The sequence below is a fragment of the Sus scrofa genome, chromosome 8 (genome assembly GCF_054392235.1).
Source record: "Sus scrofa isolate SSC_HxYL_T2T_F1_AM1 chromosome 8, Sscrofa_HxYL_maternal_Yorkshire_Landrace_v2.0, whole genome shotgun sequence".
Taxonomy (NCBI): Eukaryota; Metazoa; Chordata; class Mammalia; order Artiodactyla; family Suidae; genus Sus; species Sus scrofa.
The window spans coordinates 122,516,489-122,541,322 of record NC_139390.1 but is presented as its reverse complement, the minus strand read 5'-3'; the positions used below and the strand labels follow the sequence as shown (position 1 = coordinate 122,541,322).

The window sequence follows — 24,834 nt, the reverse complement described above, 5'->3', positions numbered from 1 at the left end:
CAGAACCTAACCTTAGCTAATGGGTACTACCATTTCCAAAGAAATGCCGTATTCCTTTTTTTTTTTTTTTTTTTTTTTCCTTTCTGCTTTTAAGGGCCACACCTGTAGCATATGGAAATTCCCAGGCGAGGGGCTGAATCAGAGCTATAATTGCCAGCCTAAACCACAGCCACAGCAATGAGGGATTGGAGCTGCATCTGCGACCTACACCACAGCTCACAGCAACGACAGATCCTTAATTCCTGAGAGAGGCCAGGGATAGAACTTTCATTCTCATGGCTACTAGTTGGATTCGTTTCCACTGTGCCATAACAGGAACTCCCTCAAGTAACTATTATTAAGTCAACTAAATTAAAATCCAATCTTAGATAAAAATGGAATATACTATACCTTGACTTCTGCTCTCTTAAATGCTAGAAAAGCTGTCTCTTGTTTGAGTTTAGTTTCTGGTTTCTTAACCAATGGATCTTTGACAGCTGGAGCTACAGAAACAACTGTGGGGGCTGGTTTTTGTGGAGGTTTCTGAGTTTTTTGAGCCTGTAAAAATCAGTGTTAAGATTAAATTAGCTATAAAATATTAGTTAAATGCACAAAAAGACAATAAAAATCTATCATAGGACTCCTCATTGAGTTGGAATACAATTGAACATTTAAAAACTATTGTTATGACACTGAAAATATACTCTTGGACAAATTACTTTTATTATAATCATATTAATGGCTTTATAGATTTTATTATCTTCTAAATAGGAAAGATAATATAAAGCTTTAACAATCATGCAGCTTAGGGTTAATTAAGTACCGTTTTAACAAACAAACCAAATTGTTAAAAAAAAAAATCACAAATTATTTGTTAGCTTCACTCACAAGGAAGTGCATTTTTTTTATTAGGGTTGGTCAAAGATAAGAGTCTTCTTCTTGGGGTTCAGGCATAAGTCTCTGAGTAACTGAGGGTGAATTAAAAGATAGTTCAGACTGATTATATGGTTTTGAATACAGAATAGGAAAATAAAACTATTAGTGTTAAATGATGAACCTTTTTGAGGTTTTTTCCACACTGTAGAGCTAGTCACGCTGGATTTTTAAAGTTCGCAAACACAAATTTCTATGTTATTACAGAGGAATTTGCACTCACTGATCCTTTAAGCATTTTCAGTTCTATTTTGACCAACAATTGATTCTTTATTTTATATTACATACTCTACTCAATTCTCTTATAAACTCTAATCATTATCCAGCTTTTTCCTTAGTGTTCTCCAGTGAGATAATATTAACTATATAAACAGAATAGTACAAGTGTTTGAAAGAATAGTTTTTGGAGTCAAACAGAACTAGGATTGAAACCCAACTCCCTAGCTATGTTATCTCAGGTAAAATATGTGAAGCTCTAAAGTCTCATTCTTATTTGTAAAATAGGGACACTTTATGTTTCAAAGGTGGGTTATGAGAATGAAATGTAATTATGTAACAGTTTAGCATGGTATCTGGCACATGTTGAATGCAAACAATAATAGTTACTATTTATTCATCACCATTTATAAAAAGTAAGAAAACAGAATCTGAAAGACCCTGTCCTTACTGGATGGGTACAGATGCTCCCAGCCATTACATTGTCTTTGCCAATCCTAATAAAGCCATGCAAGTCTATACCAGGAAATTTATTAATAATGTGTTTTCATATCTGGAAGCTTGAATGCAGTTGTTTTATATTTGGATTTTCTTGTGCATGGTTTACCATACAATATAATTTTCATCCTTAAGTTTCATCTCATTTTTATATTACATACTTTCCACATGAAAAGTACACCTACTTTCAAATATCACTTATAAAGCAACATTCAGATCAAGAATACTATTAACGATGCTAGAAGATATCTATGGTAAAATATCTCTTGCTACCGAGAAAGATTATCTTACCCTCCATTGTAATACCACATTATGAGAATGCAGCCTTCAGAGTAAATCAGAAATACATAATTCCATATCCATGGCCTTTAACCAGTAGATGTGGTTAGTCTCTGAAGACCTCCCTAACATATGTTTTAGTAGATGAAGATTCGTCACCATCAAGCCCATAAAGAAGCTCTGCCTAGAAGATCATGTTTAGGTCTTTTTCTGTTTCTTTTATTTTACGTAGCCATCTTAGAAGCTGAGGAAAAAATACCCAAAACCCTTTGTCCTCTGCTGGTCATACCAGATTAGGGAACTAGGATATTATCATTTGACTCAGTGCTGCTCGACAAAGGCACTATAATTTTTCATTAGGTGACTTACATATCACAGAACATATGAAATTCTCCACTGAAGGCCATAACTGCCAGTATAGCAGCAATCAAAACTACCATGTATTTCTAAATATTGCTGAGTAGGAGTGTGTTACTACCTTAGATTGAGAATCACTACAATAAGTCATGGGTCTCTCACTTAGTGAGTGAGAATATCCTTGGACCCTATCACCCATTTCACACCATTCTTAACTCTGTCTTCCTATAATAATGCGTACTGTAGAATCTGCCCTAGTTGGAGGATTAAGCACAAGGAGAAAGGTGATATAAGATGTAATTTATGGTGTCTTTGAGTTATCTTGGAGCAATAACCAATGCACATAGGAGAACCTCGATGAAGGCAATTATAACAAGAATGACTGGACTTAGCATCCCCACTATTTCCAAATTTATTTCTCTCACTAAACTTGTATATACTGGATCCTGATCTCCGAGCTCACTTCAGATCATGTCTTTTGGTATTTCTCTAGGTCCACTCTTGGTGCATTCCAATCGTGTTTTTTTTTTTTTTTTTCTTTTCATTTTTTTTATTACTCAAATGAATTTATCACATCTGTAGTTGTATAATGATCATAACAATCTGATTTCACAGGATCTAATCATGTTCTAATATTAGTCATGGCCCCCCATTCAGCACTGGACTCTCGGACACTGACTGAACTTAATAATTTCTGGTGCTAATCTACATTTCCTCCATTTTATGTATCTTAAAATGAGAACAATAGAATGTAGGATGTGTCCAGTCCTGAGCTCTGCTCTAATGCTTTGCCAGTGAGTGAGACTTGGTCTTTTTTTTTTTTTTTTTTTTTTTTTTCTTTTTTTTGGCTAACCCATGATTGCCTATGGAGTTCCCAGGCCAGGGATCAGATCCTATCCTAGCCACAGCTGCAACCTACACCAAGATGCAACAATGCCAGATCCTTAACCCTCTGTGCTGGGCTGGGGATCAAATCTGAGTCCCAACACTCCAGAGATGCCGCCAATCCTGTCATGCTATAGTGGGAACTCTGAGACTTGGTCTTAATGACGAATGAATTAGACATTTAATTTGCAAAGTTGATAAAGAAAAAAGGTATCCCAGATGAAGAGAAACTGAGAAGCAAGGCATATGTGAAAATGAAAGTTCACCATATACGCAAGGAATGAACCATTTGTCCGGCATGGCCATAGTATGTTGGTGTATACGGCGAAGTGGCAGGAGAGAAGGATACAAAGGTAAAGTAGGTCCAAGAGAGAAAGTCTATACATTCACCCTGGCAGGGATAACCTCATTATATCAGTAACTGAGAGCCACTGGTAAACTTGAACGATGAAGTTTGATAAATATTTTAGAAGAATATTCTAATTACAGTGAGTAAAGTGGACTGAAGGGAAGAAAGGAGACCTCTTAAGCTAAAATAATAGACAAGAAATGAGGGATTTGTGGAACAGGGTAATAAAAGTGAAATGAAGATTTAAGAAATACATTAGAGATACAATTAACAAGTGCGGTAAACAAAGGGATATGGAATTAAGAGAGGCATCAAAGATAATGTTTTCTAGTTCAGGAAATAGGGGAAAAAAACTGAGTGGAGAAGAAAATAATTTTAATTTAAAAAATGTTGCACTTAAGGACTTCCCTGGTGGCCTAGCAGTAAGGATTCAGCAGTGTCACTGCCATAGCTCAGGTTCAATCCCTGTCCTAGGAACTTTTGCATGCTGTGGATTATTATAGTAACAATAATAAAAATTAAATTAAAAAAATAAATAAAAATATTAAACTTAAAGTAACTGTAGGATATCTGTTCTGCTGCCAAAATCCACTCCAGAGAGGGTTAGAACTATAAAAAGGGGAGTTCCTGTCATTGCCCAGCCGAAACGAATCTGACTGTCCATGAGGATGCAAGTTTGGTCCCTGGCCTTGCTCAGTGGGTTAAGAATCTGGCATTGCCATAAACTGTGGTATAGGTCGCAGATGCGACTCAGATCTGGCATTGCTGCGGCTGAGGTGTAGGCCAGTGGTTACAGCTCTGATTCGACCCCTAGCCTGGGAACCGCCAGGGTGTGGCCCTAAAAAGACAAAAAAAAAAAAAAAAAAAAACAAAACTATAGATATACATTTGGTGTAAACTAAGTCACAAAATATAAGGGAGGGAAAACTTAGGAAAGAACAGTACTTACTTTATTAACAGAGTTACAGTTAAATAATAATAGACTTTGAAGTTATACTGAAGAAAAGACAGATAAATGCTACAAATTATTTATCCTGACTTAATTCTTAGTGACTACTTGTGTCGATGCATTGGAATGCACTATATTGTTTACCCACAAACACTCTGATGACATCCTGGAGAGCTAGTTTTATTACTTAAACTAAATAAAAATTAGACTGAGCAGAAAAAAAATATACCTTGTCATAAAATTTCCTGTTACAAACAGAAAGTATAAATACTACTGAAATTTTACAACTTTTCATAGGAATAAAGACATAATCTAATTCTGATTTAAGGGATTAAAAATACAGTAGATATCTTTGTTGTTGTTGTTTTTTACTTTAAGAACTTCTGACTTTAAAAAGGTACATTTGGTCAGAAAAATTTTATGTAGAAATTCATTTGGTTATCAGATACGAGAACTTTTCTATCAGGAGTCCCTAATCTAATGCAGGGGGAATGGTGGTGGGAGAGGCAAGCAAGTCACTGAAGTAAATAACAACTTGACTTTTTAACAATGTTCATCTACCTATTTTTTAAATGAATAAAAGTTAGAAAATTATCCAATATAACAAATGAAAACATGTTCAGTATGATATCAAAGGCAGTTAAGTTTGTCAACAGGCAACTGAGGTAGTACTCTGGAAAATAGGATAAATGGTCACTTGAAGACAATAAGAAGGAAAGACTGAGAAGCAAATAAAGAAACCCAGAAGGAAAGACAGAGATGCAATACAAATACTACCTCTGTACACAGTTTGTATGTTTGGTGATTTATGCTCACTCAGGAATAGGCATTTCCAATATTTCATTACCAGACTCACCAAAGACTGGGGCTTTGTATCTCACCACTTCCCACAGTGCTTTGCATTATTATTATTATCATTAATATTATCATTATTATTATTATTATTTGTCTTTTTGCATTTTGAGGGCCGCTCCTGTGGCATATGGAGGTTCCCAGGCTAGGGGTCTAATAGGAGCTGTATCCACCGGCCTACACCACAGCCACAACAACACGGGATCCGAGCTGCGTCTGCGACCTAGACCACAGCTCGCGGCAACGCCGGATCCTTAACCCACTGAATGAGGCCAGGGACCGAACCTGCAACCTCATTGTTTCTAGTCATATTCGTTAACCACTGAGCCACGATGGGAACTCCTGCATTATTTTTTTTTAAATGTTTACAAATACACTGACATACTACTAAGGAATGTTTATATTTTGTGGGTCTTCGATCCTGTTTGTTTATACCAGAAAGCGCTAAAGATAAATAGAAAAAAATACATACATGTGGTCTGGCCCATTTAGGCAAATCTACATAAATCACACATACTATGGTACATACACAAACATTTACATAATCGGCTTACATGATTTATTTTTATCAGTAGTATAAATGTTCCAATTTTTATTTTAAAAAGCACATATCAACAAAAAAACTTCACAGAGATTGTTTAAGATGGAGAAAAATGATTCCTACCATTCTCTTCATTTGTCTGGTACATCGGGCACAATACCACACAAGGCGAGGGTCATTCACTTCCTTGTCTGTCACCTGGGGCTTGTGGCAATCTTGATGGTAGAGATTATGGCATTCCTGACATTCTACTAATTGATTACCTGATGCCACTGTCATTTGCCTAAGAGAATACACCATTAAACAATACATTTATTTGAATGCAACAATTTAAAGCCATTTTAAGGTTGTTCTGGTAAAGTTTGATATACTAAAGAGGGTAAAATCCCCTGAAAACCAAAGAGCAAAATAACAAACCCCAACATATAGCCTGTACAAACACTGTTTCTTTTAAAGGTTTTTTTTCACCATTAAGAAATACATGAAGTGACTTATTGACTAAATCTGGCTCTATTCACCTTGTCATTTCTCATCGCAATTTTTTTTCTTTCTCCTAGAAGGTAGTAGACTTTGGCTAGTCCTCCAACAGTCTCATAACATCTTTGTACTTGTACCTCTATTAAATTCCTTTATATATATTGCCTACATATTTTTCTATCTTCTTCATTACTATATGAGTTACCTAAAGGTGGCAACTGTACCTAATAGTCTATAGAGCCTAGCACATTATTGTGTAGACATAGGTTGTTCAATAAATAAATGTCTTATCAACTGAATAGAATGTAGCAATATGTGTATCAAAAAAGTATAAATTCCAACAGCAATAGCCTTAGGCTAGAATAAGAAGTCTCCTGATGGAGGGCTACAATTACTAGTTCTTTCCCTCTTATTACTTTACCATTTATTTCTTTATATAAAAATGATAACCCTTATGGTAAATAAAGGTTGAGAAAAATACATGTGAAAATAATGAAGCTCTAGCAATATGATCCCATTCAGAAGTACATTAACTGATTCTCTATAAGGTTCACAAAAGTTTATAGATATAGGCTTAGTCCCAGTGCACCAGAGTTTAACATTTTCATGAAGAAAATACCAATAAAGGTGGCTATCTTTTCTGCTGTGCTAAAGCAATGAAAGCCATTAACAATTAAAAATATAGCTCCTGGCATCAAGTTGCTTAAAAATCTAATTATCCTGAATTTTAAAATGCCTCTTTTACTAAGCAGAATTATCTGTGCTTTTATAATTATGTATCCATGTTTTAAAACACACTCAAAATAACCTACATGATCCAATCATTTGTTTCCATTATCCTTAGGAAAATATTTAATAGTATTTGAGAAAATGATACATAACTTTTTACTTTATAAATACTATCAACACTTTAGGAAAAAAAAAAAGAAACATAGTCTTTTTTTTTTTTTTTTTGTCTTTTTAGCTATTTCTTGGGCTGCTCCCGTGGCACATGGAGGTTCCCAGGCCAGGGGTCCAATCTGAGCTGCAGCCACCGGCCTACGCCAGAGCCACAGCAACGCGGGATCTGAGCCGCGTCTGCAACCCACACCATAGCTCACAGCAACAACGGATCGTTAACCCCCTGAGCAAGGGCAGGGACCGAACCCGAAACCTCATGGTTCCTAGTCAGATTTGTTAACCACTGCACCACGACGGGAACTCCAGAAACATAGTCTTCTTAAAAAGAAAGATGGAAATAATTAAATCTGCTGAACAGGCTCTTCCTCACTGAAGAATAAAGCAATAATTGCTTTCCCTCTAGAACCCAAGAATGCAGAAAGTGTTACTACAGCATAACTGACCAAAGATGCCAACGTCAGGAAGATAAAATATTGAAAATTTTCAAGACAAACTGTCATATGGGCAGTTCATGGGGAATAATCTCCTTATCTTCTACCCACCTCTAAATAATAAAAACAAAGTAAAAACGCCCAACAATTCATCTCATTTTTCTTTTGAGAGATGTTTGCTCTTTGCAAATAAATAAAATAATCTGTGGCAAGGTATAACTTACCTACAAACAACACAGGCCAATCCCATCTCCATGGCAAAATCATCAGCACTCGTCTCCTCAAAGCTGGAAAGGTCAGCTATAGCCAAATCCTTGCTGGTTTGGACAGTAATGGGAGAAGACCGTGTCTCTGGCTTCTCCAATCTTGGTTTCTTTGGAATATCAGCTCCTTCAGTGACATCTGATTTCATCTATTAAAAAATCACACTAGAATAAATTTTAAATCACAGAGAGATGGGATAAAACAGACAGTGTGCAATGACCAAGTCTACTCATCAGATATATTCACAGTTAGACCTGTCGAAGATGGACAATAAAATCACAATCAGTATGTTAAAAGAAACCAATAAGGTGGAACAGTTTAACATGGACCTGTATTTCTCTTTGTAGTCTTTTATCCATTAAAGAATCCTGGAAGTTCAGGAATTTACTTATACTGTCTTTGACTACCTCCCCCAAACCCCCCACCATTCGATACTTTGAATTGAGAAGCCACAGCACAATTAAGGCTATTTTTGTTTTAAGTATTTTAAATTATGAACTACTGACATTTAAAATACATTGAAAAGAAGTAAATAAATAATGAACTTCTATCAGTCATCCAGGCCTAACACATCTCCATATTTGCTTAAAAGCAAATTCTGTCTCCTCTCTTTAAGACATAAATATTATGGATATACCTGTCAGATTGGCAAAAGTTAAAAGTCTGATAAGACATGGAGAATTCTGAATTCAGACAAAAAAAAAAAAAAAAAAAAAAAAGAGTTCCCGCTGTGGCACAATGGAAACGAATCCGACTAGAAACCATGAGGTTGCAGGTTCAATCCCTGGCCTCACTTGGTGGGTTAAGGATCTGACATAGCCGTGAACTGTGGTGTAGGTTGCAGATGTAGCTCGGATCTGGCATTGCTGTGGCTGTGGCATAGGCTGGCAGCTACAGCTCCGATTAGACCCTAGGAACCTCCATATGCCGCTGGTGTGGCCCTAAAAAGACAAAAAAAAAAAAAAAGGAAAAAAAAAGAGAATTTTGAATTCTTATACTTTATCAGTGAGAGTATAAACTTATAATCCACTTATGCCTAATGATGTTGAAGATATACCTATCTTATTACATCCACTTATAGGTATACATCCTATAGAAATTATCACCATGTGCAAAAAAGCTCACTGATGCTCCATTGTAACAGAGAAAAAGAATAAGCTAATTGCCTATCAGTTGGGGAGTGGATAAACTAATTTATACATAGGATGAATATTACATGGTAGTTGAAAGAAACATTCAGATCTGTAAGTGTCAACACAGGTAAATATTAAAAGGACATTTTTTTTTTTTTCTTTTGTCTTTTTTGTTGTGGTTGTTGCTATTTCTTGGGCCGCTCCCGCGGCATATGGAGGTTCCCAGGCTAGGGGTTGAATCGGAGCTGTAGCCACCGGCCTACGCCAGAGCCACAGCAACGCGGGATCTGAGCCGCGTCTGCAACCTACACCACAGCTCAAGGCAACGCCGGATCGTTAACCCACTGAGCAAGGGCAGGGATCGAACCCGCAACCTCATGGTTCCTAGTCGGATTCGTTAACCACTGCGCCACGACGCGAACTCCTAAAAGGACATTTTTAAGCGGAGAAAAAGTTGTCAAACGATATGTATGTACAGCATTTATACAAATTTAAAAACACAAAAAATTATACCATATAGTTTATGAATAGCCAATATTTAGAAAAAGTACTAAAATATTCCAGGCCAGAGGTTACTAAGGTTTCTCTAAAAACATTTTTTAAATATAAGTGCAAAAATCCTAATAATTAATTATGTGAGGAAATCATTCAAAATAGACAATCCATGAGTTATCTATACCCCTGTTAAGGTACAGGCCATTCTGTAACAAATTTCATATTTAGTCATTTACACCTTTATTCGTTCCTCGCTATCTTTTCTTTTCAACAACTGTTCCACTCGGAACATTTGAGTTGTAAAGATTACACATAAAATTAGTACATCCTCTAGGGCTTAAATGTTGTTGACAATGACTTCAGTAAGTGGTTTAAAAATGTTTCTAAATTTTTAATTTTTCAAAAAACCAACACCTATAATTATCAAAACATATTTACTGATTATATACTTTTATCCACTATTACATACAAAGAGAGCAAAATATTTTTCTGCCAATAAACAACTGATTGACTGATTGATTTACTAGAGTAAAATAAAATCTTACTTTATCAGCAGGTCTCTTTTCACCTTCCTTCTTTACCTTTTCAGTTGTAAGGACCTTGCCATTATTATTGCCAGAAGGAAGACTGGATGTTGTTTTGGGCTCTTGCTTAACAGACACAGTTTTTGTGCTTGAAATTTTGGGTGGCTCCACATCCTATAAGTGAAATTAAAAAGATATCCATAGTGAAATATTCAGATTATTCAATATATTGTTAAAACAAAACAAGAAACAAACAACAACAAAAAAGCCAGATCATAAATCTAAGCAATTTTCAGTTAAAAATTAAGACATCATATTGTAACCAATGTATTGTCCTTTTCTTTAAACAACTGATATAACCATACTTGTGAACCTGGGATGAATCCCACTTGGTCGTGGTGTATGATCTTTGTTATACGTTGTTGGATTCGGTTGGCTAAAATTTCATTGAAAATTTTTGTGTCTATCTTCATCAGAGATATTGGCCTATAGTTTTCTTTTTTGGTGGTATCTTTGTCTGGTTTGGATATTAGGGTGATGGTGGCATCACAGAATGTCTTTGGGAGTGCTTCTTCTTCAACCTTTTGGAAAAATTTAAGGAGGATGGGTGTGTGTTCCTCTTTGTGTTTGGTAGAATTCACTTGTGAAGCCATCTGGTCCTGGACTTTTATTTGTAGGGAGTGTTTTTATTACATATTCAATTTCATTTCTAGTGATCGGTCTGTTCAGTTGATCTATTTCTTCTTGATTCAGTTTCGGCAGGCTGTAAGTCTCTAGAAAGTTTCCATTTCTTCTAGGGTGTCAAATTTGTTGGCATACAATTGTTCATAGAATTCTCTTGTGGTTTTTTGTATTTCTGCAGTATCCATTGTGACTTCACCTTTTTCATTTCTTATTTTGTTTATTTGGGTTTTTTCTCTCCTCTTCTTGGTGAGTCTGGCCAGAGGTTTGTTAATTTTGTTTACCTTTTCAAAGAACCAGCTCTTGGTTTTATTGATTTTTTTCTACTGTTTTTTGAATCTCTATTTTATTGATTTCCTCTCTGATCTTTATGATTTCCTTCCTTCTGCTGACTTTAGGTTTCATTTGTTCTTCTTTTTCTAATTCATTTAGGTGATGGGTTAAGTTGTCGATTTGAGATTTTTCTTCTTTTTTGAGGAAAGCCTGTATTGCTATGAATTCCCAGGTTCACAAGGATGGTTCAACATATGCAAATCAATTAACATCATATACCACATTAACAAAAGAAAAATAAAAAACCACATGATCATCTCAATAGATGCAGAAAAAACATCAAAGTCCAACATTCATTCATGATAAAAACTCTTACCAAAGTGGGTATAGAGGGAACATACTTTAACATAATAAAAGCCATTTATGACAAATGCACAGCCTATATAATAATCAATGGAGAAAAAGCTGAAAGCCTTCCCGCTAAAATCTGAAACAAGACAAGGATGCCCACTCTCACCACTTTTATTCAACATAGTACTGGAAGCCCTAGCCACAGCAATCAGACAAACAAAAGAAATAAGAGGTATCTAAATTGGAAGAGAAGAGGTAAAATTGTCACTGTACGCAGATGACATGATACTATACACAGAAAACCCTAAGGACTCAAACCAAAAACTACTCGAACTGATCAACAAATGCAGCAAAATAGCAGGATATAAGATTAACACTCAGAAATCACTCACATTTCCATATACTAATAATGAAATATTAGAAAAGAAATAAAAAAATACCTTTTAAAATTGCACCCCAAAAAACCAAATACCAGGGAATGAACCTGACCAAGGAGACAAAAGATTATATGCTGAGAACTGTAAAACATTAATCAAGGAAATTAAAGAGGATGCAAAGAAATGGAAAGATATTCCATGCTCCTGGGTTGGAAAAATTAATATTGTAAAAATGGCCATACTACCCAAAGCAATCTACAGATTCAATGCAATCCCTAACAAATTAACAAAATTACCTGCGACACTTTTCACAGAACTAGAGCAAACAATCCAAAAACTAATATGGAACCACAAAAAACCGAGAATTACCAAAGCGATCCTGAGAAACAAAAACCAAGCTGGAGGCATAACTCTCCCAGACTTCAGGCAATACTGCAAAGCCACAGTCATCTAGACAGTGTGGTACTGGTACCAAAACAGATATACAGACCAAAGGAACAGAATAGAGAACCCAGAAATAAACCCAAACACCTATGGTCAATTAATCTTCGACAAAGGAGGCAAGAACATAAAATGGGAAAAAGAAAGTCTTTTCAGCAAGAATTGCTGGGAAACCTGGACAGCTGCATGTTAATCAATGAAACTGGAACACACCCTCACACCATGCACCAAAATAAACTCAAAATGGCTTAAAGACTTAAATATAAGATAAGACACCACCAAACTCCTGGAAGAGAACATAGGCAAAACATTCTCTGACATCAACCTTACAAATGTTTTCTCAGGTCAGTCTCCCAAAGCATCAGAAATAAAAGCAAAAATAAACCAATGGGACCTAATCAAACTGACAAGCTTTTGCACACAAAAGGAAACCATTAAAAATACCAAAAAGACAACTTACAGAATGGGAGAAAATAGTTTCAAACGATACAACTAACAAGGGCTTAATCTCTAAAATATACAAACAACTTATACAACTCAACAGCAAAAAAGCCAAAAACCCAACTGAAAAATGGGCAAAAGACTTGAACAGACATTTCTTCAAGGAAGATATTCAGATGGCCAACAACCACATGAAAAAATGCTCAACATCACTGATTATTAGAGAGATGCAAATCAAAACTACCATGAGATACCACCTCACACCAGTCAGAATGGCCATCATTAATAAATCCACAAATGGCAAATGGTGGAGAGGGTGTGGAGAAAAGGGAACCCTCCTGCACTGTTGGTGGGAATGTAAATTGGTACAACCACTATGGAAAACAGTGTGGAGGTACCTTGGAAAACTACACAAAGAATTACCATAATACTCAGCAACCCTACTTTTGGGCATATAACCAGACAAAACTTTCCTCGAAAAAGACACATGCATCTGCATGTTTATGGCAGCACTATTCACAATAGCCAAGACATGAAAACAACCTGAATGTCCATCAACAGATGATTGGATTAAGAAGATGTGGTATCTATACACAATGGAATACTACTCAGCCATAAAAAAGAATGACATAATACCATTTGCAGCAACATGGATGGAACTAGACACTCTCATATTAAGTGAAGTAATTCAGAAAGAGAAAGACAAATACCGTATGATTTCACTTGCATCTGGAATCTAATAAATGGCACAAATGAACCTTTCCACAGAAAAGAAAATCATGGACATGGAGAACAGACTTGTGGTTGCCAAGAGGGAGGGGAAGGGACTGGGAATTTGGGGTTAATGGATGTAAACTATAGCCTTTGGAATGGATAAGCAATGGGATCCTGCTGTATAGCATTAGGAACTATGTCTGGTAACTTGTGATGGAGCATAATAATGTGAGAAAAAAGAATGTATACATGTATGTGTGACTGGGTCACCTTGCTATGCAGCAGAAAATTGACAGAACACTGTAAATCAGCTATAATGGAAAAAATAAAAATCATTATTAAAAAAAAAAACAACTGACATAAAAGCTGCATCTACTTAGAGTGTAAAATCTGCTAAGTTTCACTATTTGGTTTCACTATAATCAATATAACGAACAGATCTATCATTCCCCAAAATTTCCTTGTGGCCCCTTGTAATCACTGATGGAGATAGACATCCTAGAAAAACTAAATAACCCAGTCTCGGGCAATCACTAATTTGCTTTCTGTCGCTATAAATCAGTTTGCATTTCCCGGCAATTTCTGTAAGTGGAATCATGCAGTATATGTCCTTTCTTCTGGCTTCTTTCACTCAGTATATTAATTTTGAGATTCACCAATGTTGCTGAGTATACGAAAAGTTCATTCCTTCTGTTTCCGAATAGTATTCTACAATAAATATACCATGATTTATATTCACTTACCTAATGACGGACATGTGGGTTGTTTGTATTTTGGGGCTGTTACAAATAAAGCTGCTATGAACATTCATGTATAAGACACTGTATAAACATTTACTTTCATTTCTGTAGAATAAATATCTAGGAATGGAATGTCTGGATCATGTGGTAGGTTTAACTTTTTAAGAAGTACCAAACCATGCTCCAAAGTGCTATGCCAGTTTATATTTCCACCAGGAGTATGTGAAAGTCCCAGTTCCTTCACATCCTCACCAATGCTTTGTGGGGCTGAACTTTGTAATTTTAAATGTTTCAGTAGGTACACAGTGGCATATCACTGTAGACTTAATTTACATTTCCCTAATGGCTAATGATGTTAAATATTTTTCTAAGTGCTTATTTTCCATACATTTATCTTTTTTGGTAAAATGTTTGTTAAAATTTTTTGGACATTTAAAAAAAATGAGCTTGTTTGTTTCATTATTGAGTATAAAGAGTTCTTTAGATTCTGGATACAAGGCCTTTATCAGATACATGATTTGTAAACCTTTCTCTCAGTCTGTGCCTTGTCTTTTCGTTCTGTTTTAAACTTTTAATTCTTGTTATTATCACGTTGCTAACTTATATATATATTTTTATATAATACATATATATTTGTTACCTGCTGTTAGTAGTACAAAAAGCTTATGCATATAGTAGTAGCTCCCTGGAATTACCCCCAACTTTTATGTTGGAACTGTACTTGGATGGCCAATTGTTAATGTTTATGAGCACACTACTGGCTCCGGGTGATTCTCACACAATTCTAGAGATGGAAATGTTCAGCTAAAGACTAAAATTAAATGAACATGTGTTTTTAAAATACCTAGCAGAGTATTTTCTCTGAACTGACAAAGAGAAGTAACTTCCAGTTAGACAACTAAGGGCAGGAGGCTTTTTAGCTGCAATAAATTTCTCATGTGTTTTAACAGGTGAAGTTCCTTCTGTTTTAGAATCTCATAATACTGTGTCTTTAGCAATAATAGGAATTTCCTATTTGGGCAACATCAATACTTAGAGCAGAATTAATGTTATTATATTATTAATTTGGTTGGTTTGAGCTGGCTGAACCTATGAAAATGTTAGAAGAAATGAAGTAACAGAGACTCTACTATTCAAAAAACAATAAAAAAAAAGTTTGAGAATACCAGGGCTAGTGTTGAGAAGAAGAGTGTAGGGATAAAATATAGATTGCTTACTTGGGCATTTGGCCCTGTCTTGAGTTTGAGATTCTGGATTAGACTGAACTAGTCATGTAGTTCTATCTTCTCTTTCTCAGTTTGGTATCTTAAGTCCATAGACCTGGGTGACTCAGAGTTTCAAGGCTAGAGTTTTAGAAATATTTGAAAGAATATCTTAGTAGGTATTGGAAAACATAGCAAGAGCTGTCATTCACTGAGAGCCAGGTAGATACTACACTACTCAGCTTCATTCTCTTGAGAGCCAGGTAGTCACTAACTAAAGCGACCAACATACTTTATCTCTTTTAATTTTCCCAACTTGGTAAGGTAGTTCTTATTATCCTCATTTTACTATTAAAGAAACAGAGGTTGGGTGAAATGAAGTTACTAGGTACCTCACTTTCCTTGTTGTATCTGAAAGGATCATTATCATAATTAAAATTAATTATAAACATATATCACTCAGAAAAGTACCTGGGACACAGTATATATTCAAGGTATGTTATCTATCACCACACCAGTAAGAGGTAAGCTGGGATTTAAAGTGGGTTTGTCTGGTTCCAAAATGTATATTCTTTTTGCATAAAGCTGCTTGGCCACTTTGTTTATTATCACAATTGCAGCTACATAATTCTTACAGTTCATCCATCCTTTTTTCCTTAAATTATCCTATCCATATTTAATTCACTTAATTGCAAAAGCCTTGTCCTTTTACTTCATTATTTTTGCCCCAAACATTAGAGAATAGTTACAAGTAAGTTATGGTTTTATTCAGCAGCTTAAAAAAAAAAAAAAAACCAATCAACCAACCAACCAAACAAAAAAACCTTTGATCATAAAGAGTTAGAAATTGAAACATACTTTAAACAAGTGCATTTCTATTCACATGAAGTAGTAGAAAACAATATCTCCTACTCCCAGCTATAAAGTATAAAGTTCTATAAAGTGTAACAGTTCTCTGAAAGCTTGAAGGAAGAAAAGAATAATATATAAAAAATCTCTTCATGCCATAAGGAAAGATTATTTTGGCAAAGAGATAGTTTTGAGATGGTCTAAATGTTAAATTAACACTGTTCTGCCACAGGATTTACAACCACCCCCCCCCATCCCTGCAAGCTTTTTATTCAAGTAGATACCTTTGGAGATGGTCGGTAACTTGAATCAATGCCCCGAGCCAAAGATTCATCAAGTAGTGCTTTTAGCTTTTCAGCAGAATCCTTACTCTTTGAATGTAAGAAGCCTAGTGCTTTCAAAAAAATGGGATCGAGTTCCAAGTTCACAGCAGCAGCCATTGCAAACACCTGAAGAAAAAAAAAGGGGAAAGTAATTTACAGACAATGAGCAATTATCTATGTCAAAGTTTATTTTGTTCTTTTGTTTCTAATAGGTAATACTGCACACTTTGGATAGAGAATTCCAAATGTCCAAAAGGTTCTTATAGATAAAAGTAAACTTCCTTTTTATCCCTGAGTGGCATTATCTAGTACTTTTTACCTGAAGCAGGAGCACAATCAGTTTGCTTCGTATCCATATCCATGACAAAATTTTAAATACAGAATAGCTCTTCTCCGTCACAGAGGCACTTCCTAACACTGTTTCACAATGGTACACTTAAAATTCAGTACGCAGCAATTTGACATATTTAGATCAAGTTTACTATATATCAAAATTTGTTCTCTCAAACTTTATTTCCAGGACAAAAAAACAAACAAATAAACCAAAATACACACATTGGCGGAAGGGTGTCACCAGAGGGCAATGGTTAGAGGGTGCAATTAAACAAGGAGCTATTAAGGTCACTGCTGAAGCTTTTATCTCATTTATTTATTTATTTTTGTCTCTTTATTCCTCAGCCCCAATCTTGAGTGCTTCAGAAAACATACTAACATAATCTTCTTGCCTCACACTTAGACTGTGATATCTCAGGCATTAAACAATTTTTTAAAAAGCAAGGTGCCAAATTGTAATATATATCTATCTCCCGTAGGGCCTCTCTGTGTCCTATGAAGCTTAAAAATTAGTGAAGATCTACATCAGAGTCTTAGGAAATGCTTAAACACTAAAAGGTTTTGTTTTCAGCTAAGACCAATGTATCATGAGGTTCTACTTCTGGTGTCACTTTTTCAAATATGTCTGTAGGCAAGAAATTACTAAAATAAAAATGTATATTTTGTGTTCAATTCTTTGATCAACATTCTAGGCTTAAAATTGTCTTCTGTCCTCGAGGTTGATATTGTAATAATATTGTAATAATAGAGTTAAGGATCTGTCAGCAGTTCCACAGTAATCTCTCATTTTCAGGAGTTTACAAAGCCATTAAAACTTGCTGTAGGTTGAATCTTGGCATATGAAAGCTCAGCCTGAAAATGCATTTTGTTTGTTTTTTCCCCATTTACCTCCCCCCCCATTCCTCTTCAACTTTGACAGGAAGCACACACATAACATAAGAAGGGAGAAAAAGGCCCTTCTTTTTGAGAAGGGATCCAAAGGCCAATACTAAAAGAAAAAAACCTATTTCAAACAGTTGTTTTGGTAATAACAAAAATTGAGACGCAACCTCTATCACTTCTTAGGGGTGTATTATTAGACACATCATCTATGTATAATGATAGGTACACAAAGGTTTTTTATTTAGGTTACTTATGACATTGGTCACTGTACATTCTGAGGAGAAAAGAGCTCCTCACTAAAATGTCCATAATGAAAAGGAATAAAGCTGCCACTCTTCCTGAGTGCACAAAGGAACACAGCCTAGCCTTTCTACTGACCTAACTTTTTATAGCTAAGGAGCATAGGAGTTTACTTATCCAGAACAATCTGTATTATCTGGTACTGAAAAGATTGATTCTTAGAAGATTATTTTTAATATATTAGAAAAACCATTACTGAAATTTCCATGCTGAAAAACAGAAGAAAAGCATTTATTACGTATTTCCATAATCACAGATAAAAGATTTATGTTACAGATTAGGGGACAAGAGTCAGCACCTCGATTATAAGACTAAAGATAACATCATCAACAGGAATCTGGAGTCAGTTCTTTTTATAAGATTCTTAAATTATAAAACTGAACAGGCTTTATACTCCTGGCCTAAATTACTAACATATTCATTCCTCCGTTCCTCTAGCCAGTGGTCTCCATAGAATACAGAGAAAAAAATATTAGAATTTCCTTTTATTTTTAATCTTTTACAGAGTGACAGTAGTATGTGCACATAATTGGTAGCTAAATGCAAATATAAGGAAGTGTGCTCAATTTTTTTCACTCATGGAATAAATTATGAGAAAAGTTTCAAGACCAATGCTTTAGTCTTTCTAGCAACTTCCAGTTTCCCTATCCTATTTACATAATGACTGCTTGCTTTAAGGTACAAAATACCTCCCCCTAAGAAAATCCCTCCAGCGTTCTTTCCACTCAGCCCTTCCCCCTTTCCACATTAACTTCATTGCTAGCTACCCATCAACTTCTAGTCCCCCCTCAATACCAATATATTCCCCTACATATTTCACTTGTTTCTAAAGCGCTTTATTGATTTACCTTTACTAACCTCCCTCATCAAAAGAAACATCACCTCTTTTATAACTTTCTCCAAGTAGTGTTCCTTTAACTTGTTCCCACTCCAACAGCAAAGAGAGGTTCTACAGAGACCTTACTCCATATTGAAAAATATTCTATGACCACCAGTTATTAATAGAGTCTCTTAATTTCCACACCGGCATCTTCGCTGTTGCTGATGTATAGAATATCTGCACCAGGCTCATCTTCTTCCTCTCCCTGTGCCATCGTCTTTGGTAATTTTAGCACCTATGCTGATGTTCTTCAACCTTTTGCACTAGGTTTATTTAAATCTTCAACCCCAAGGAACTTCATCTTCAGCAACTGAAACATGAAACCTGCCACAACGAATAGTTGTGAATACCTTCCTCGACTACAATATCTTCCTCGACTACAATCAATCCTCCTTATTGACTACAATCTTCCATCTCTCTATCACTTCTACCGCTTTGACCCAGGAGCCTCTTCAAGGTACCATGTCCATGTTTCTTTTAAAAAATTTCTTTACTCCCATTCACCTGTACTTTGAATTTATAGAGGCCTCTACTTTCTGGTTCCCGCTGCTTTCTCTTTACTGGCAACTTCTTCCTCAATTTCTTTTCCTCATCCAAAAGAAAACAGTAGTTGGGCCTAAAATAAAACACTCATGGTTATGTGTTTTATCCTTTATATTTTAGTTTCCTATTTTGCTTTCGTTCCCTCTTTTCTATTGCCTTCTCTAGTTTCTATCACTTCCCTTTTCTTACTGGCAAATGCACATACAGTAGTTCTCCTACCCATCCCCCCATCTGTGGTTTCACTTTCCTACATTTTACTTACCTGTAGGTGCACAATATTACATGGAAAATTCCGGGAATAAACAATTCATAAGTTTTAAATTATGTGGCATTTTGAGTAGTGTCATAAAATCTCATGCCAATCCAGTCCATCTTGCTTAGGATGTGAATCATCCCCCTTTCCAGTGAATCCTGTGTCTGTTAGGTCACTAGCCAGCTCTGTTATTAGATTGACTGCTGGATTATCACAGTGTCTATAATCAAGTAAGTAAACCTTATAATGGCCCCAAAGAGCCAGAGTAGTGATGTGGGGAATTGAGATATGCCACGGAAGCTGAAAAGTGCTTCCTCTAAGTGAAAAGGTTTTCACCTTAATAAGGAAAAAGTTATATGATCATATGCTGAGGATGCTAAGATCTATGGTAGGAATGAATCCTCTGTGAATTAAGAAGAAGGAAAAAGAAATCTGTGCTAGTTTTGTTGTCGCACCTCAAACTGCAAAAGTTATAGCCACAGTGCATGATAAGTGCTTGCTTAGAACGGAAAAGGCATTACATTTGTGGGTGGGTGAAGGGCACAAACAGAAAAAGTTCCAACTAACAGCAATGCATTGGGCCAGAAAGCACTGAGCCTCTATGTAGACTTCATTCAGCAAGGGATCCTCTGAAAAGAGTGGTCGCACAGTTTCAAGAACAGGTTTAGAGTGAAGAATTACTGGAGAAGCTATGTCTACCAATGAAGCCACTGTCACATTTCTGGCAGAGTTGAAGAAATTGAGAAAAGAAACCATGTTCACATAACTTTTATTATGGTATGTTATAATTATTCTATTTTATTAGTTATTCTTGCTAATCTCTTACTGTGCCTAATTTATTACTAAAACTTTATCACAGGTATGTGCATATACTAAAAAACATAATATATATAGGGATTGGTCCTATCCATGGTTTCAGGCATCCATAGGGGGTCCTGGAAGATATCTCACATGGATGGGGGGGAGCTAGTTACTAAACAGTGAAAGCAATTTATTTTCCTTCTACTGAAGTCCTAAAGAAGTCAGCAACTGTGGGATAAATTTGTCAATGTATTTCCTTTACTATTTCCAAAAATATTTCCCTAGAGTTATACCAAATTATGTTACTTCTATATAATTCTTTCCTGTATATTCTAAAACTAATGATCAAAATAGACTGTAAAAGAGCTGTATCATTCTTACTGTGGATTAGAATTCTGGAAAATGAAGTTCTAGGTATATGCAGATATAGATATAAATATACACAAGAAATTTAATGCTTTAAAAATAGGTTTAACTTAAAATCTAGATGTTGCTTTAAAGAAGAAGAATGTCAAAAAACTAATGATAATCACCACTTTAAAGAGTGTCAATGATCAAGGAAGGCGGCAGAGTAGTGTTGGTGGGAGTGAATTCTTAGCTCATGCTAGGAGTGGTCTATGGTAAATGTATATAAGTAAGACAGAAATTCCCATTTTTAAACAATGATCTTTTTTCTCCACCTCTTTTTATCCCTCAGGGTTCAGCCTTTCAAAGACTCTCTTTAGTAGGCTAAGTATCCCTGTCCCTTAGTCCTAAAGTTTCACCTACTTTAGAGCCCTCCACTCTATTTACCTTTTCCTTGCCTTCTCCCAAACTCTAAGTGCAGCTGAGAGGAATACACACTTTGTGTCTTCAGAGGCACTAATCTCATCTAGGCACTCAACACAATTTAGCAATCCTCTGGTCAACTCACTTTCCCACTTTCTCCAGTGACCAATCTCTTTTTCTCCATTTTCCTTGAAACTGCTTCTCTAGCTTAGTAAATGGCCTTATATACTTCATATAGAAAACAAAAGCCATCAGAAAAGAACTAAATCAACTTCCTGCCACTACATCTCCCAATTTACCGGCACCAATCCTTCCCTCTTTTGTTAAATAAAAGGGTGGCTCTCCAGGTAATGCCACCCGTACCTGAAACCTTAAGCTATGAATTATTCCCACAAGTTCTCTTACTACCCACAAACTCCCCTCTCCTAGCCTCTTTCTTTCTACTGGCATCTTTTCTTTGACATTTAAACCCCTTCTATGTCCTGTCATCTTAATTTTATAGCAAAACTTCCATATTACATTTCCTGTAATTCAGCTTTTGTCCCACTATTCCATGGAAAATATTTTCATGAAAACATTCACAACTGTAGTCAGGTAAATATAATAAATGCCATTTTTTCGCCTACTTCTTTTTCAGTCTTCTTTGTAGATTCCTTCTATTCCTATCAATGAAAATGAATTCCTCAAGATTAAGTTGTGGGTCTCCTGTTGCACTCTACACCATTTTCTCAAAATGTGTCCTTTGGATCAGCAGCAATATGTAGCACTTGGGAACCTGTTAGGAACTCAAACTTTTGGTCTCTACAACCAGACCTACTAAAAAAACATGCTGGAGTGGGACCCAGAAATTTGCATTAAATCTTCCATGTGGTTCCGATCTACTTAAAAGTTTGAGCATTACTGCTAGAACTCTACCTTTTTGCCAGTAATTATAAATTAAACTCTCCAGCCCACGTGTCTCTTCCAAGATCCAACTGCCAGCTTGACTTGGATATCTCACTGGTGCCTCCTATTCAACATGTGCCTAACAGAGCCACTCATAAGGTCTTCTCTCAACCAATTCTTCCTCTAGTGCTCCCTTTCTCAAATGATACTTGCTCCATTGTTTCAGCAAAAGCCTGAAAATCAGCTTTAACTACTTCTACTTCGACACCTGCCCTCCAATGACTCACCAAACCGCTTAAACATATTTCAAATTAATCCACCTTTCCCAATTCTTAGTACTACCACCCTAGACTACTGTCATCCATCTCTCATCTGGTCCACTCTAAGAGTTTAATCAGAACCCCACAACCACCCCTGTCCACCTCCAATGCTTTTTATATCACCCACTTGCTTAAAATACTCTTTTTCTCTTCTTACCATCTAAAAGTTAAAAATAAGACTCTTTAAAATGTCTCTAATGCCCTCCATGATCTGGTAATACATGTAAAGTAGTTACAACAGTACCTGGCACAAAGTACAATTGCTCATTAAATGTTACCTAGTATCTCAAGCTATTCCCACTCTCTGTTGTAACCACATGACTTACTTCAAGTCTTTCAACACATCATACTCTTTTTTACCTCACCTCTTTTGCCTCATCTTATCCTTCTAGTCTGCACGTTCCCCTAACAAAACAAGAAGTCTTATTGTTATACTGTCGCAAAATATCCTGTACTAATGCAATCATAGTTACTACACAGTTAAATATGTAAACAGGGTTTGTCTTTTTCACTGGAATGCAAGGGCCAGCACCAGACTGATCTTACCTACTGCTGAACCCCATGTGTCTAGCAGAGTGCCTGGCAGATAGCAGACATTCAGTAAATGCTGGCCAAGCTAATACATATTATTTATTCACCTTCCCTTTCAAACACCTTTCCCCTCCATGAGTTCTATTACACTCAGCTTTCCTGGTTTTCCTTTTCTATCTCTGGCTACTCTTTCTCTGGCTCATCTTTTCATCTCCGTTGCTCTGGTTTTTGCCAAAGTATCTGTCCTTATTTGTTTTCTTTAGTTCTTCAGTTTCTTCCTTGCTAATTTATGTTTTCAACTATCATCAGTAGAGCAGATGATTTCATATGTTTATTCCCACTCAGATCTCTCTTAAGCTCAAACCCCATATTTCTAATTGCTTAGTAGACATGTCTACCTAATTGTCCCAATGGTTTCTCAAATTCAATAAAGACTGAAATTGAGATTATGAATATCTCCTACCCCAAAGTTCCTTGTTCCGCACTTTCTTTCAATAAATGACATACTCTCCGTTAATCAGGCCTGAGGCCTACATTTTTGCCTGAGTCCTCCCCAATTCCTATATTTCAACATTTCTCACATTTGTTGCTATTTTCCATTTCCACTGCTACTACTCAGATTCAGGTCTTTATCAGCTTTTTGCACTGTAGCAATAATCTAGTGATTGTCTTGGACTTCAATACTGTTGCCATATTAATGTTCCTGTTAACACATCTCCCTATCTCCCTTCCTCCCTCCCTTCCTTCTTCTTCCTCCCTCCCTGCTTCCTTTCTTCCTCAAAAATTAAGACTTCCCATTCCCTTTAAAATAAAGCCTAACTTCTTGGCCTAGCATTTAAAAAGATTCAGTAGGAGATCCCATTCTGGCTCAGTGGAAACTAATCTGACTAGTAACCATGAGGTTGTAGGATTGATCCCTGGCCTCGCTCAGCAGGTTAAGGATCCGGTGTTGCTGTGAGCTGTGGTGTAGGTTGCAGACTCAGTTTGGATCCTGTGTGGCTATGGCTGTGGCATAATGTGGCAGCTGTAACTTCGATTCGACCCCAAGCCTGGGATCCTCCATATGCCTCAGGTGTGCACCCCCCCAAAAAAAAAGACTCAATAACTGGCACAAAAACTAATTCTTCATCTCCAGATCTCCCATAGACCAGAATCATTAGCTGGACTTGCTACTTCTCAATTTTTTTTCTGTCTGGAGAGCTTTTTTACCCATTTTCATATTTCCATATCCTATCAAGACCCATGAGGGTACTGATGAGGACCCTACTCACCCAATAATACTAATAATCTTGCTGAATTCCCGTCATGGCGCAGTGGAAACGAATTTGAACTGGAACCATGAGGTTGCGGGTTCAATCCCTGACCTCGCTCAGTGGGTTAAGGATCATGCGTTGCTGTGAGCTGTGGTATAGGTCGCAGACGCAGCTTGGATCTGGCGTTGCTGTGGCTGTGGTGGAGGCCTGCAGCTACAGCTCCGACTGGACCCCTAGTCTGGGAACCTCCATAAGCTGCTGGTGCGGACCTAAAAGGACAAAAGACAAAAATAAATAAATAAATAAATAAATAAATAAATAATAATAATAATAATCTTGCCCTCCCCTGGGAAATCTTGGAGTGCATTCTCAAGGTACTGGAACTTTCTACCTTGAACCACAGTCTTTTTTTTTCTGTTTTCTTTTTTTTGCACATTTGTTATATTCTCTATAAATCTCTGACTACTTTAAGGGGAAAGGCTATCTTTTTACCATCACGTTTGTATTTTGTAAAGTACCAAAAAATAATGGCCAAAGAATTATTAGAGATCAAAGGATAATAGTTTTTTTCCTTCTACACAATTCTAATCATTTCCAAAGTCCCTCTGCAATAAGCAACAAAAAAGAAACT

General features: G+C 36.2%; 1 protein-coding gene and 1 long non-coding RNA gene across 5 annotated transcripts in view; both read right to left on the bottom strand.

Annotated features, from left to right (window-relative positions):
• The window catches only part of INTS12 (integrator complex subunit 12), a 31,362-nt gene that overhangs the window by 5,321 nt on the left and 1,207 nt on the right, over nucleotides 1–24,834 (bottom strand). For 2 of the 4 annotated variants that reach the window (XM_084973282.1, XM_021101712.2), the window contains exons 2-6: nucleotides 16,416–16,580; nucleotides 10,084–10,236; nucleotides 7,871–8,058; nucleotides 5,962–6,121; nucleotides 391–537 (exon numbers count right to left, since the gene is read on the bottom strand). In XM_084973282.1, coding sequence (XP_084829408.1) covers nucleotides 391–537; nucleotides 5,962–6,121; nucleotides 7,871–8,058; nucleotides 10,084–10,236; nucleotides 16,416–16,571 — 804 coding nt within the window. In that variant the 5' untranslated portion in view covers nucleotides 16,572–16,580. Of the gene's footprint in view, nucleotides 1–390; nucleotides 538–2,782; nucleotides 4,206–5,617; nucleotides 6,122–7,870; nucleotides 8,059–10,083; nucleotides 10,237–16,415; nucleotides 16,581–24,834 lie in introns of those variants that run through there. The other 2 variants (XR_014813256.1, XR_014813255.1) reach the window with 2 other exon arrangements.
• On the bottom strand, nucleotides 10,800–15,423 carry LOC146401020 (uncharacterized). The gene is made up of 2 exons (XR_014813262.1): nucleotides 15,298–15,423; nucleotides 10,800–14,048 (listed from the first exon to the last, which is right to left on the bottom strand). It is a non-coding gene; the product is annotated as an uncharacterized LOC146401020 (long non-coding RNA).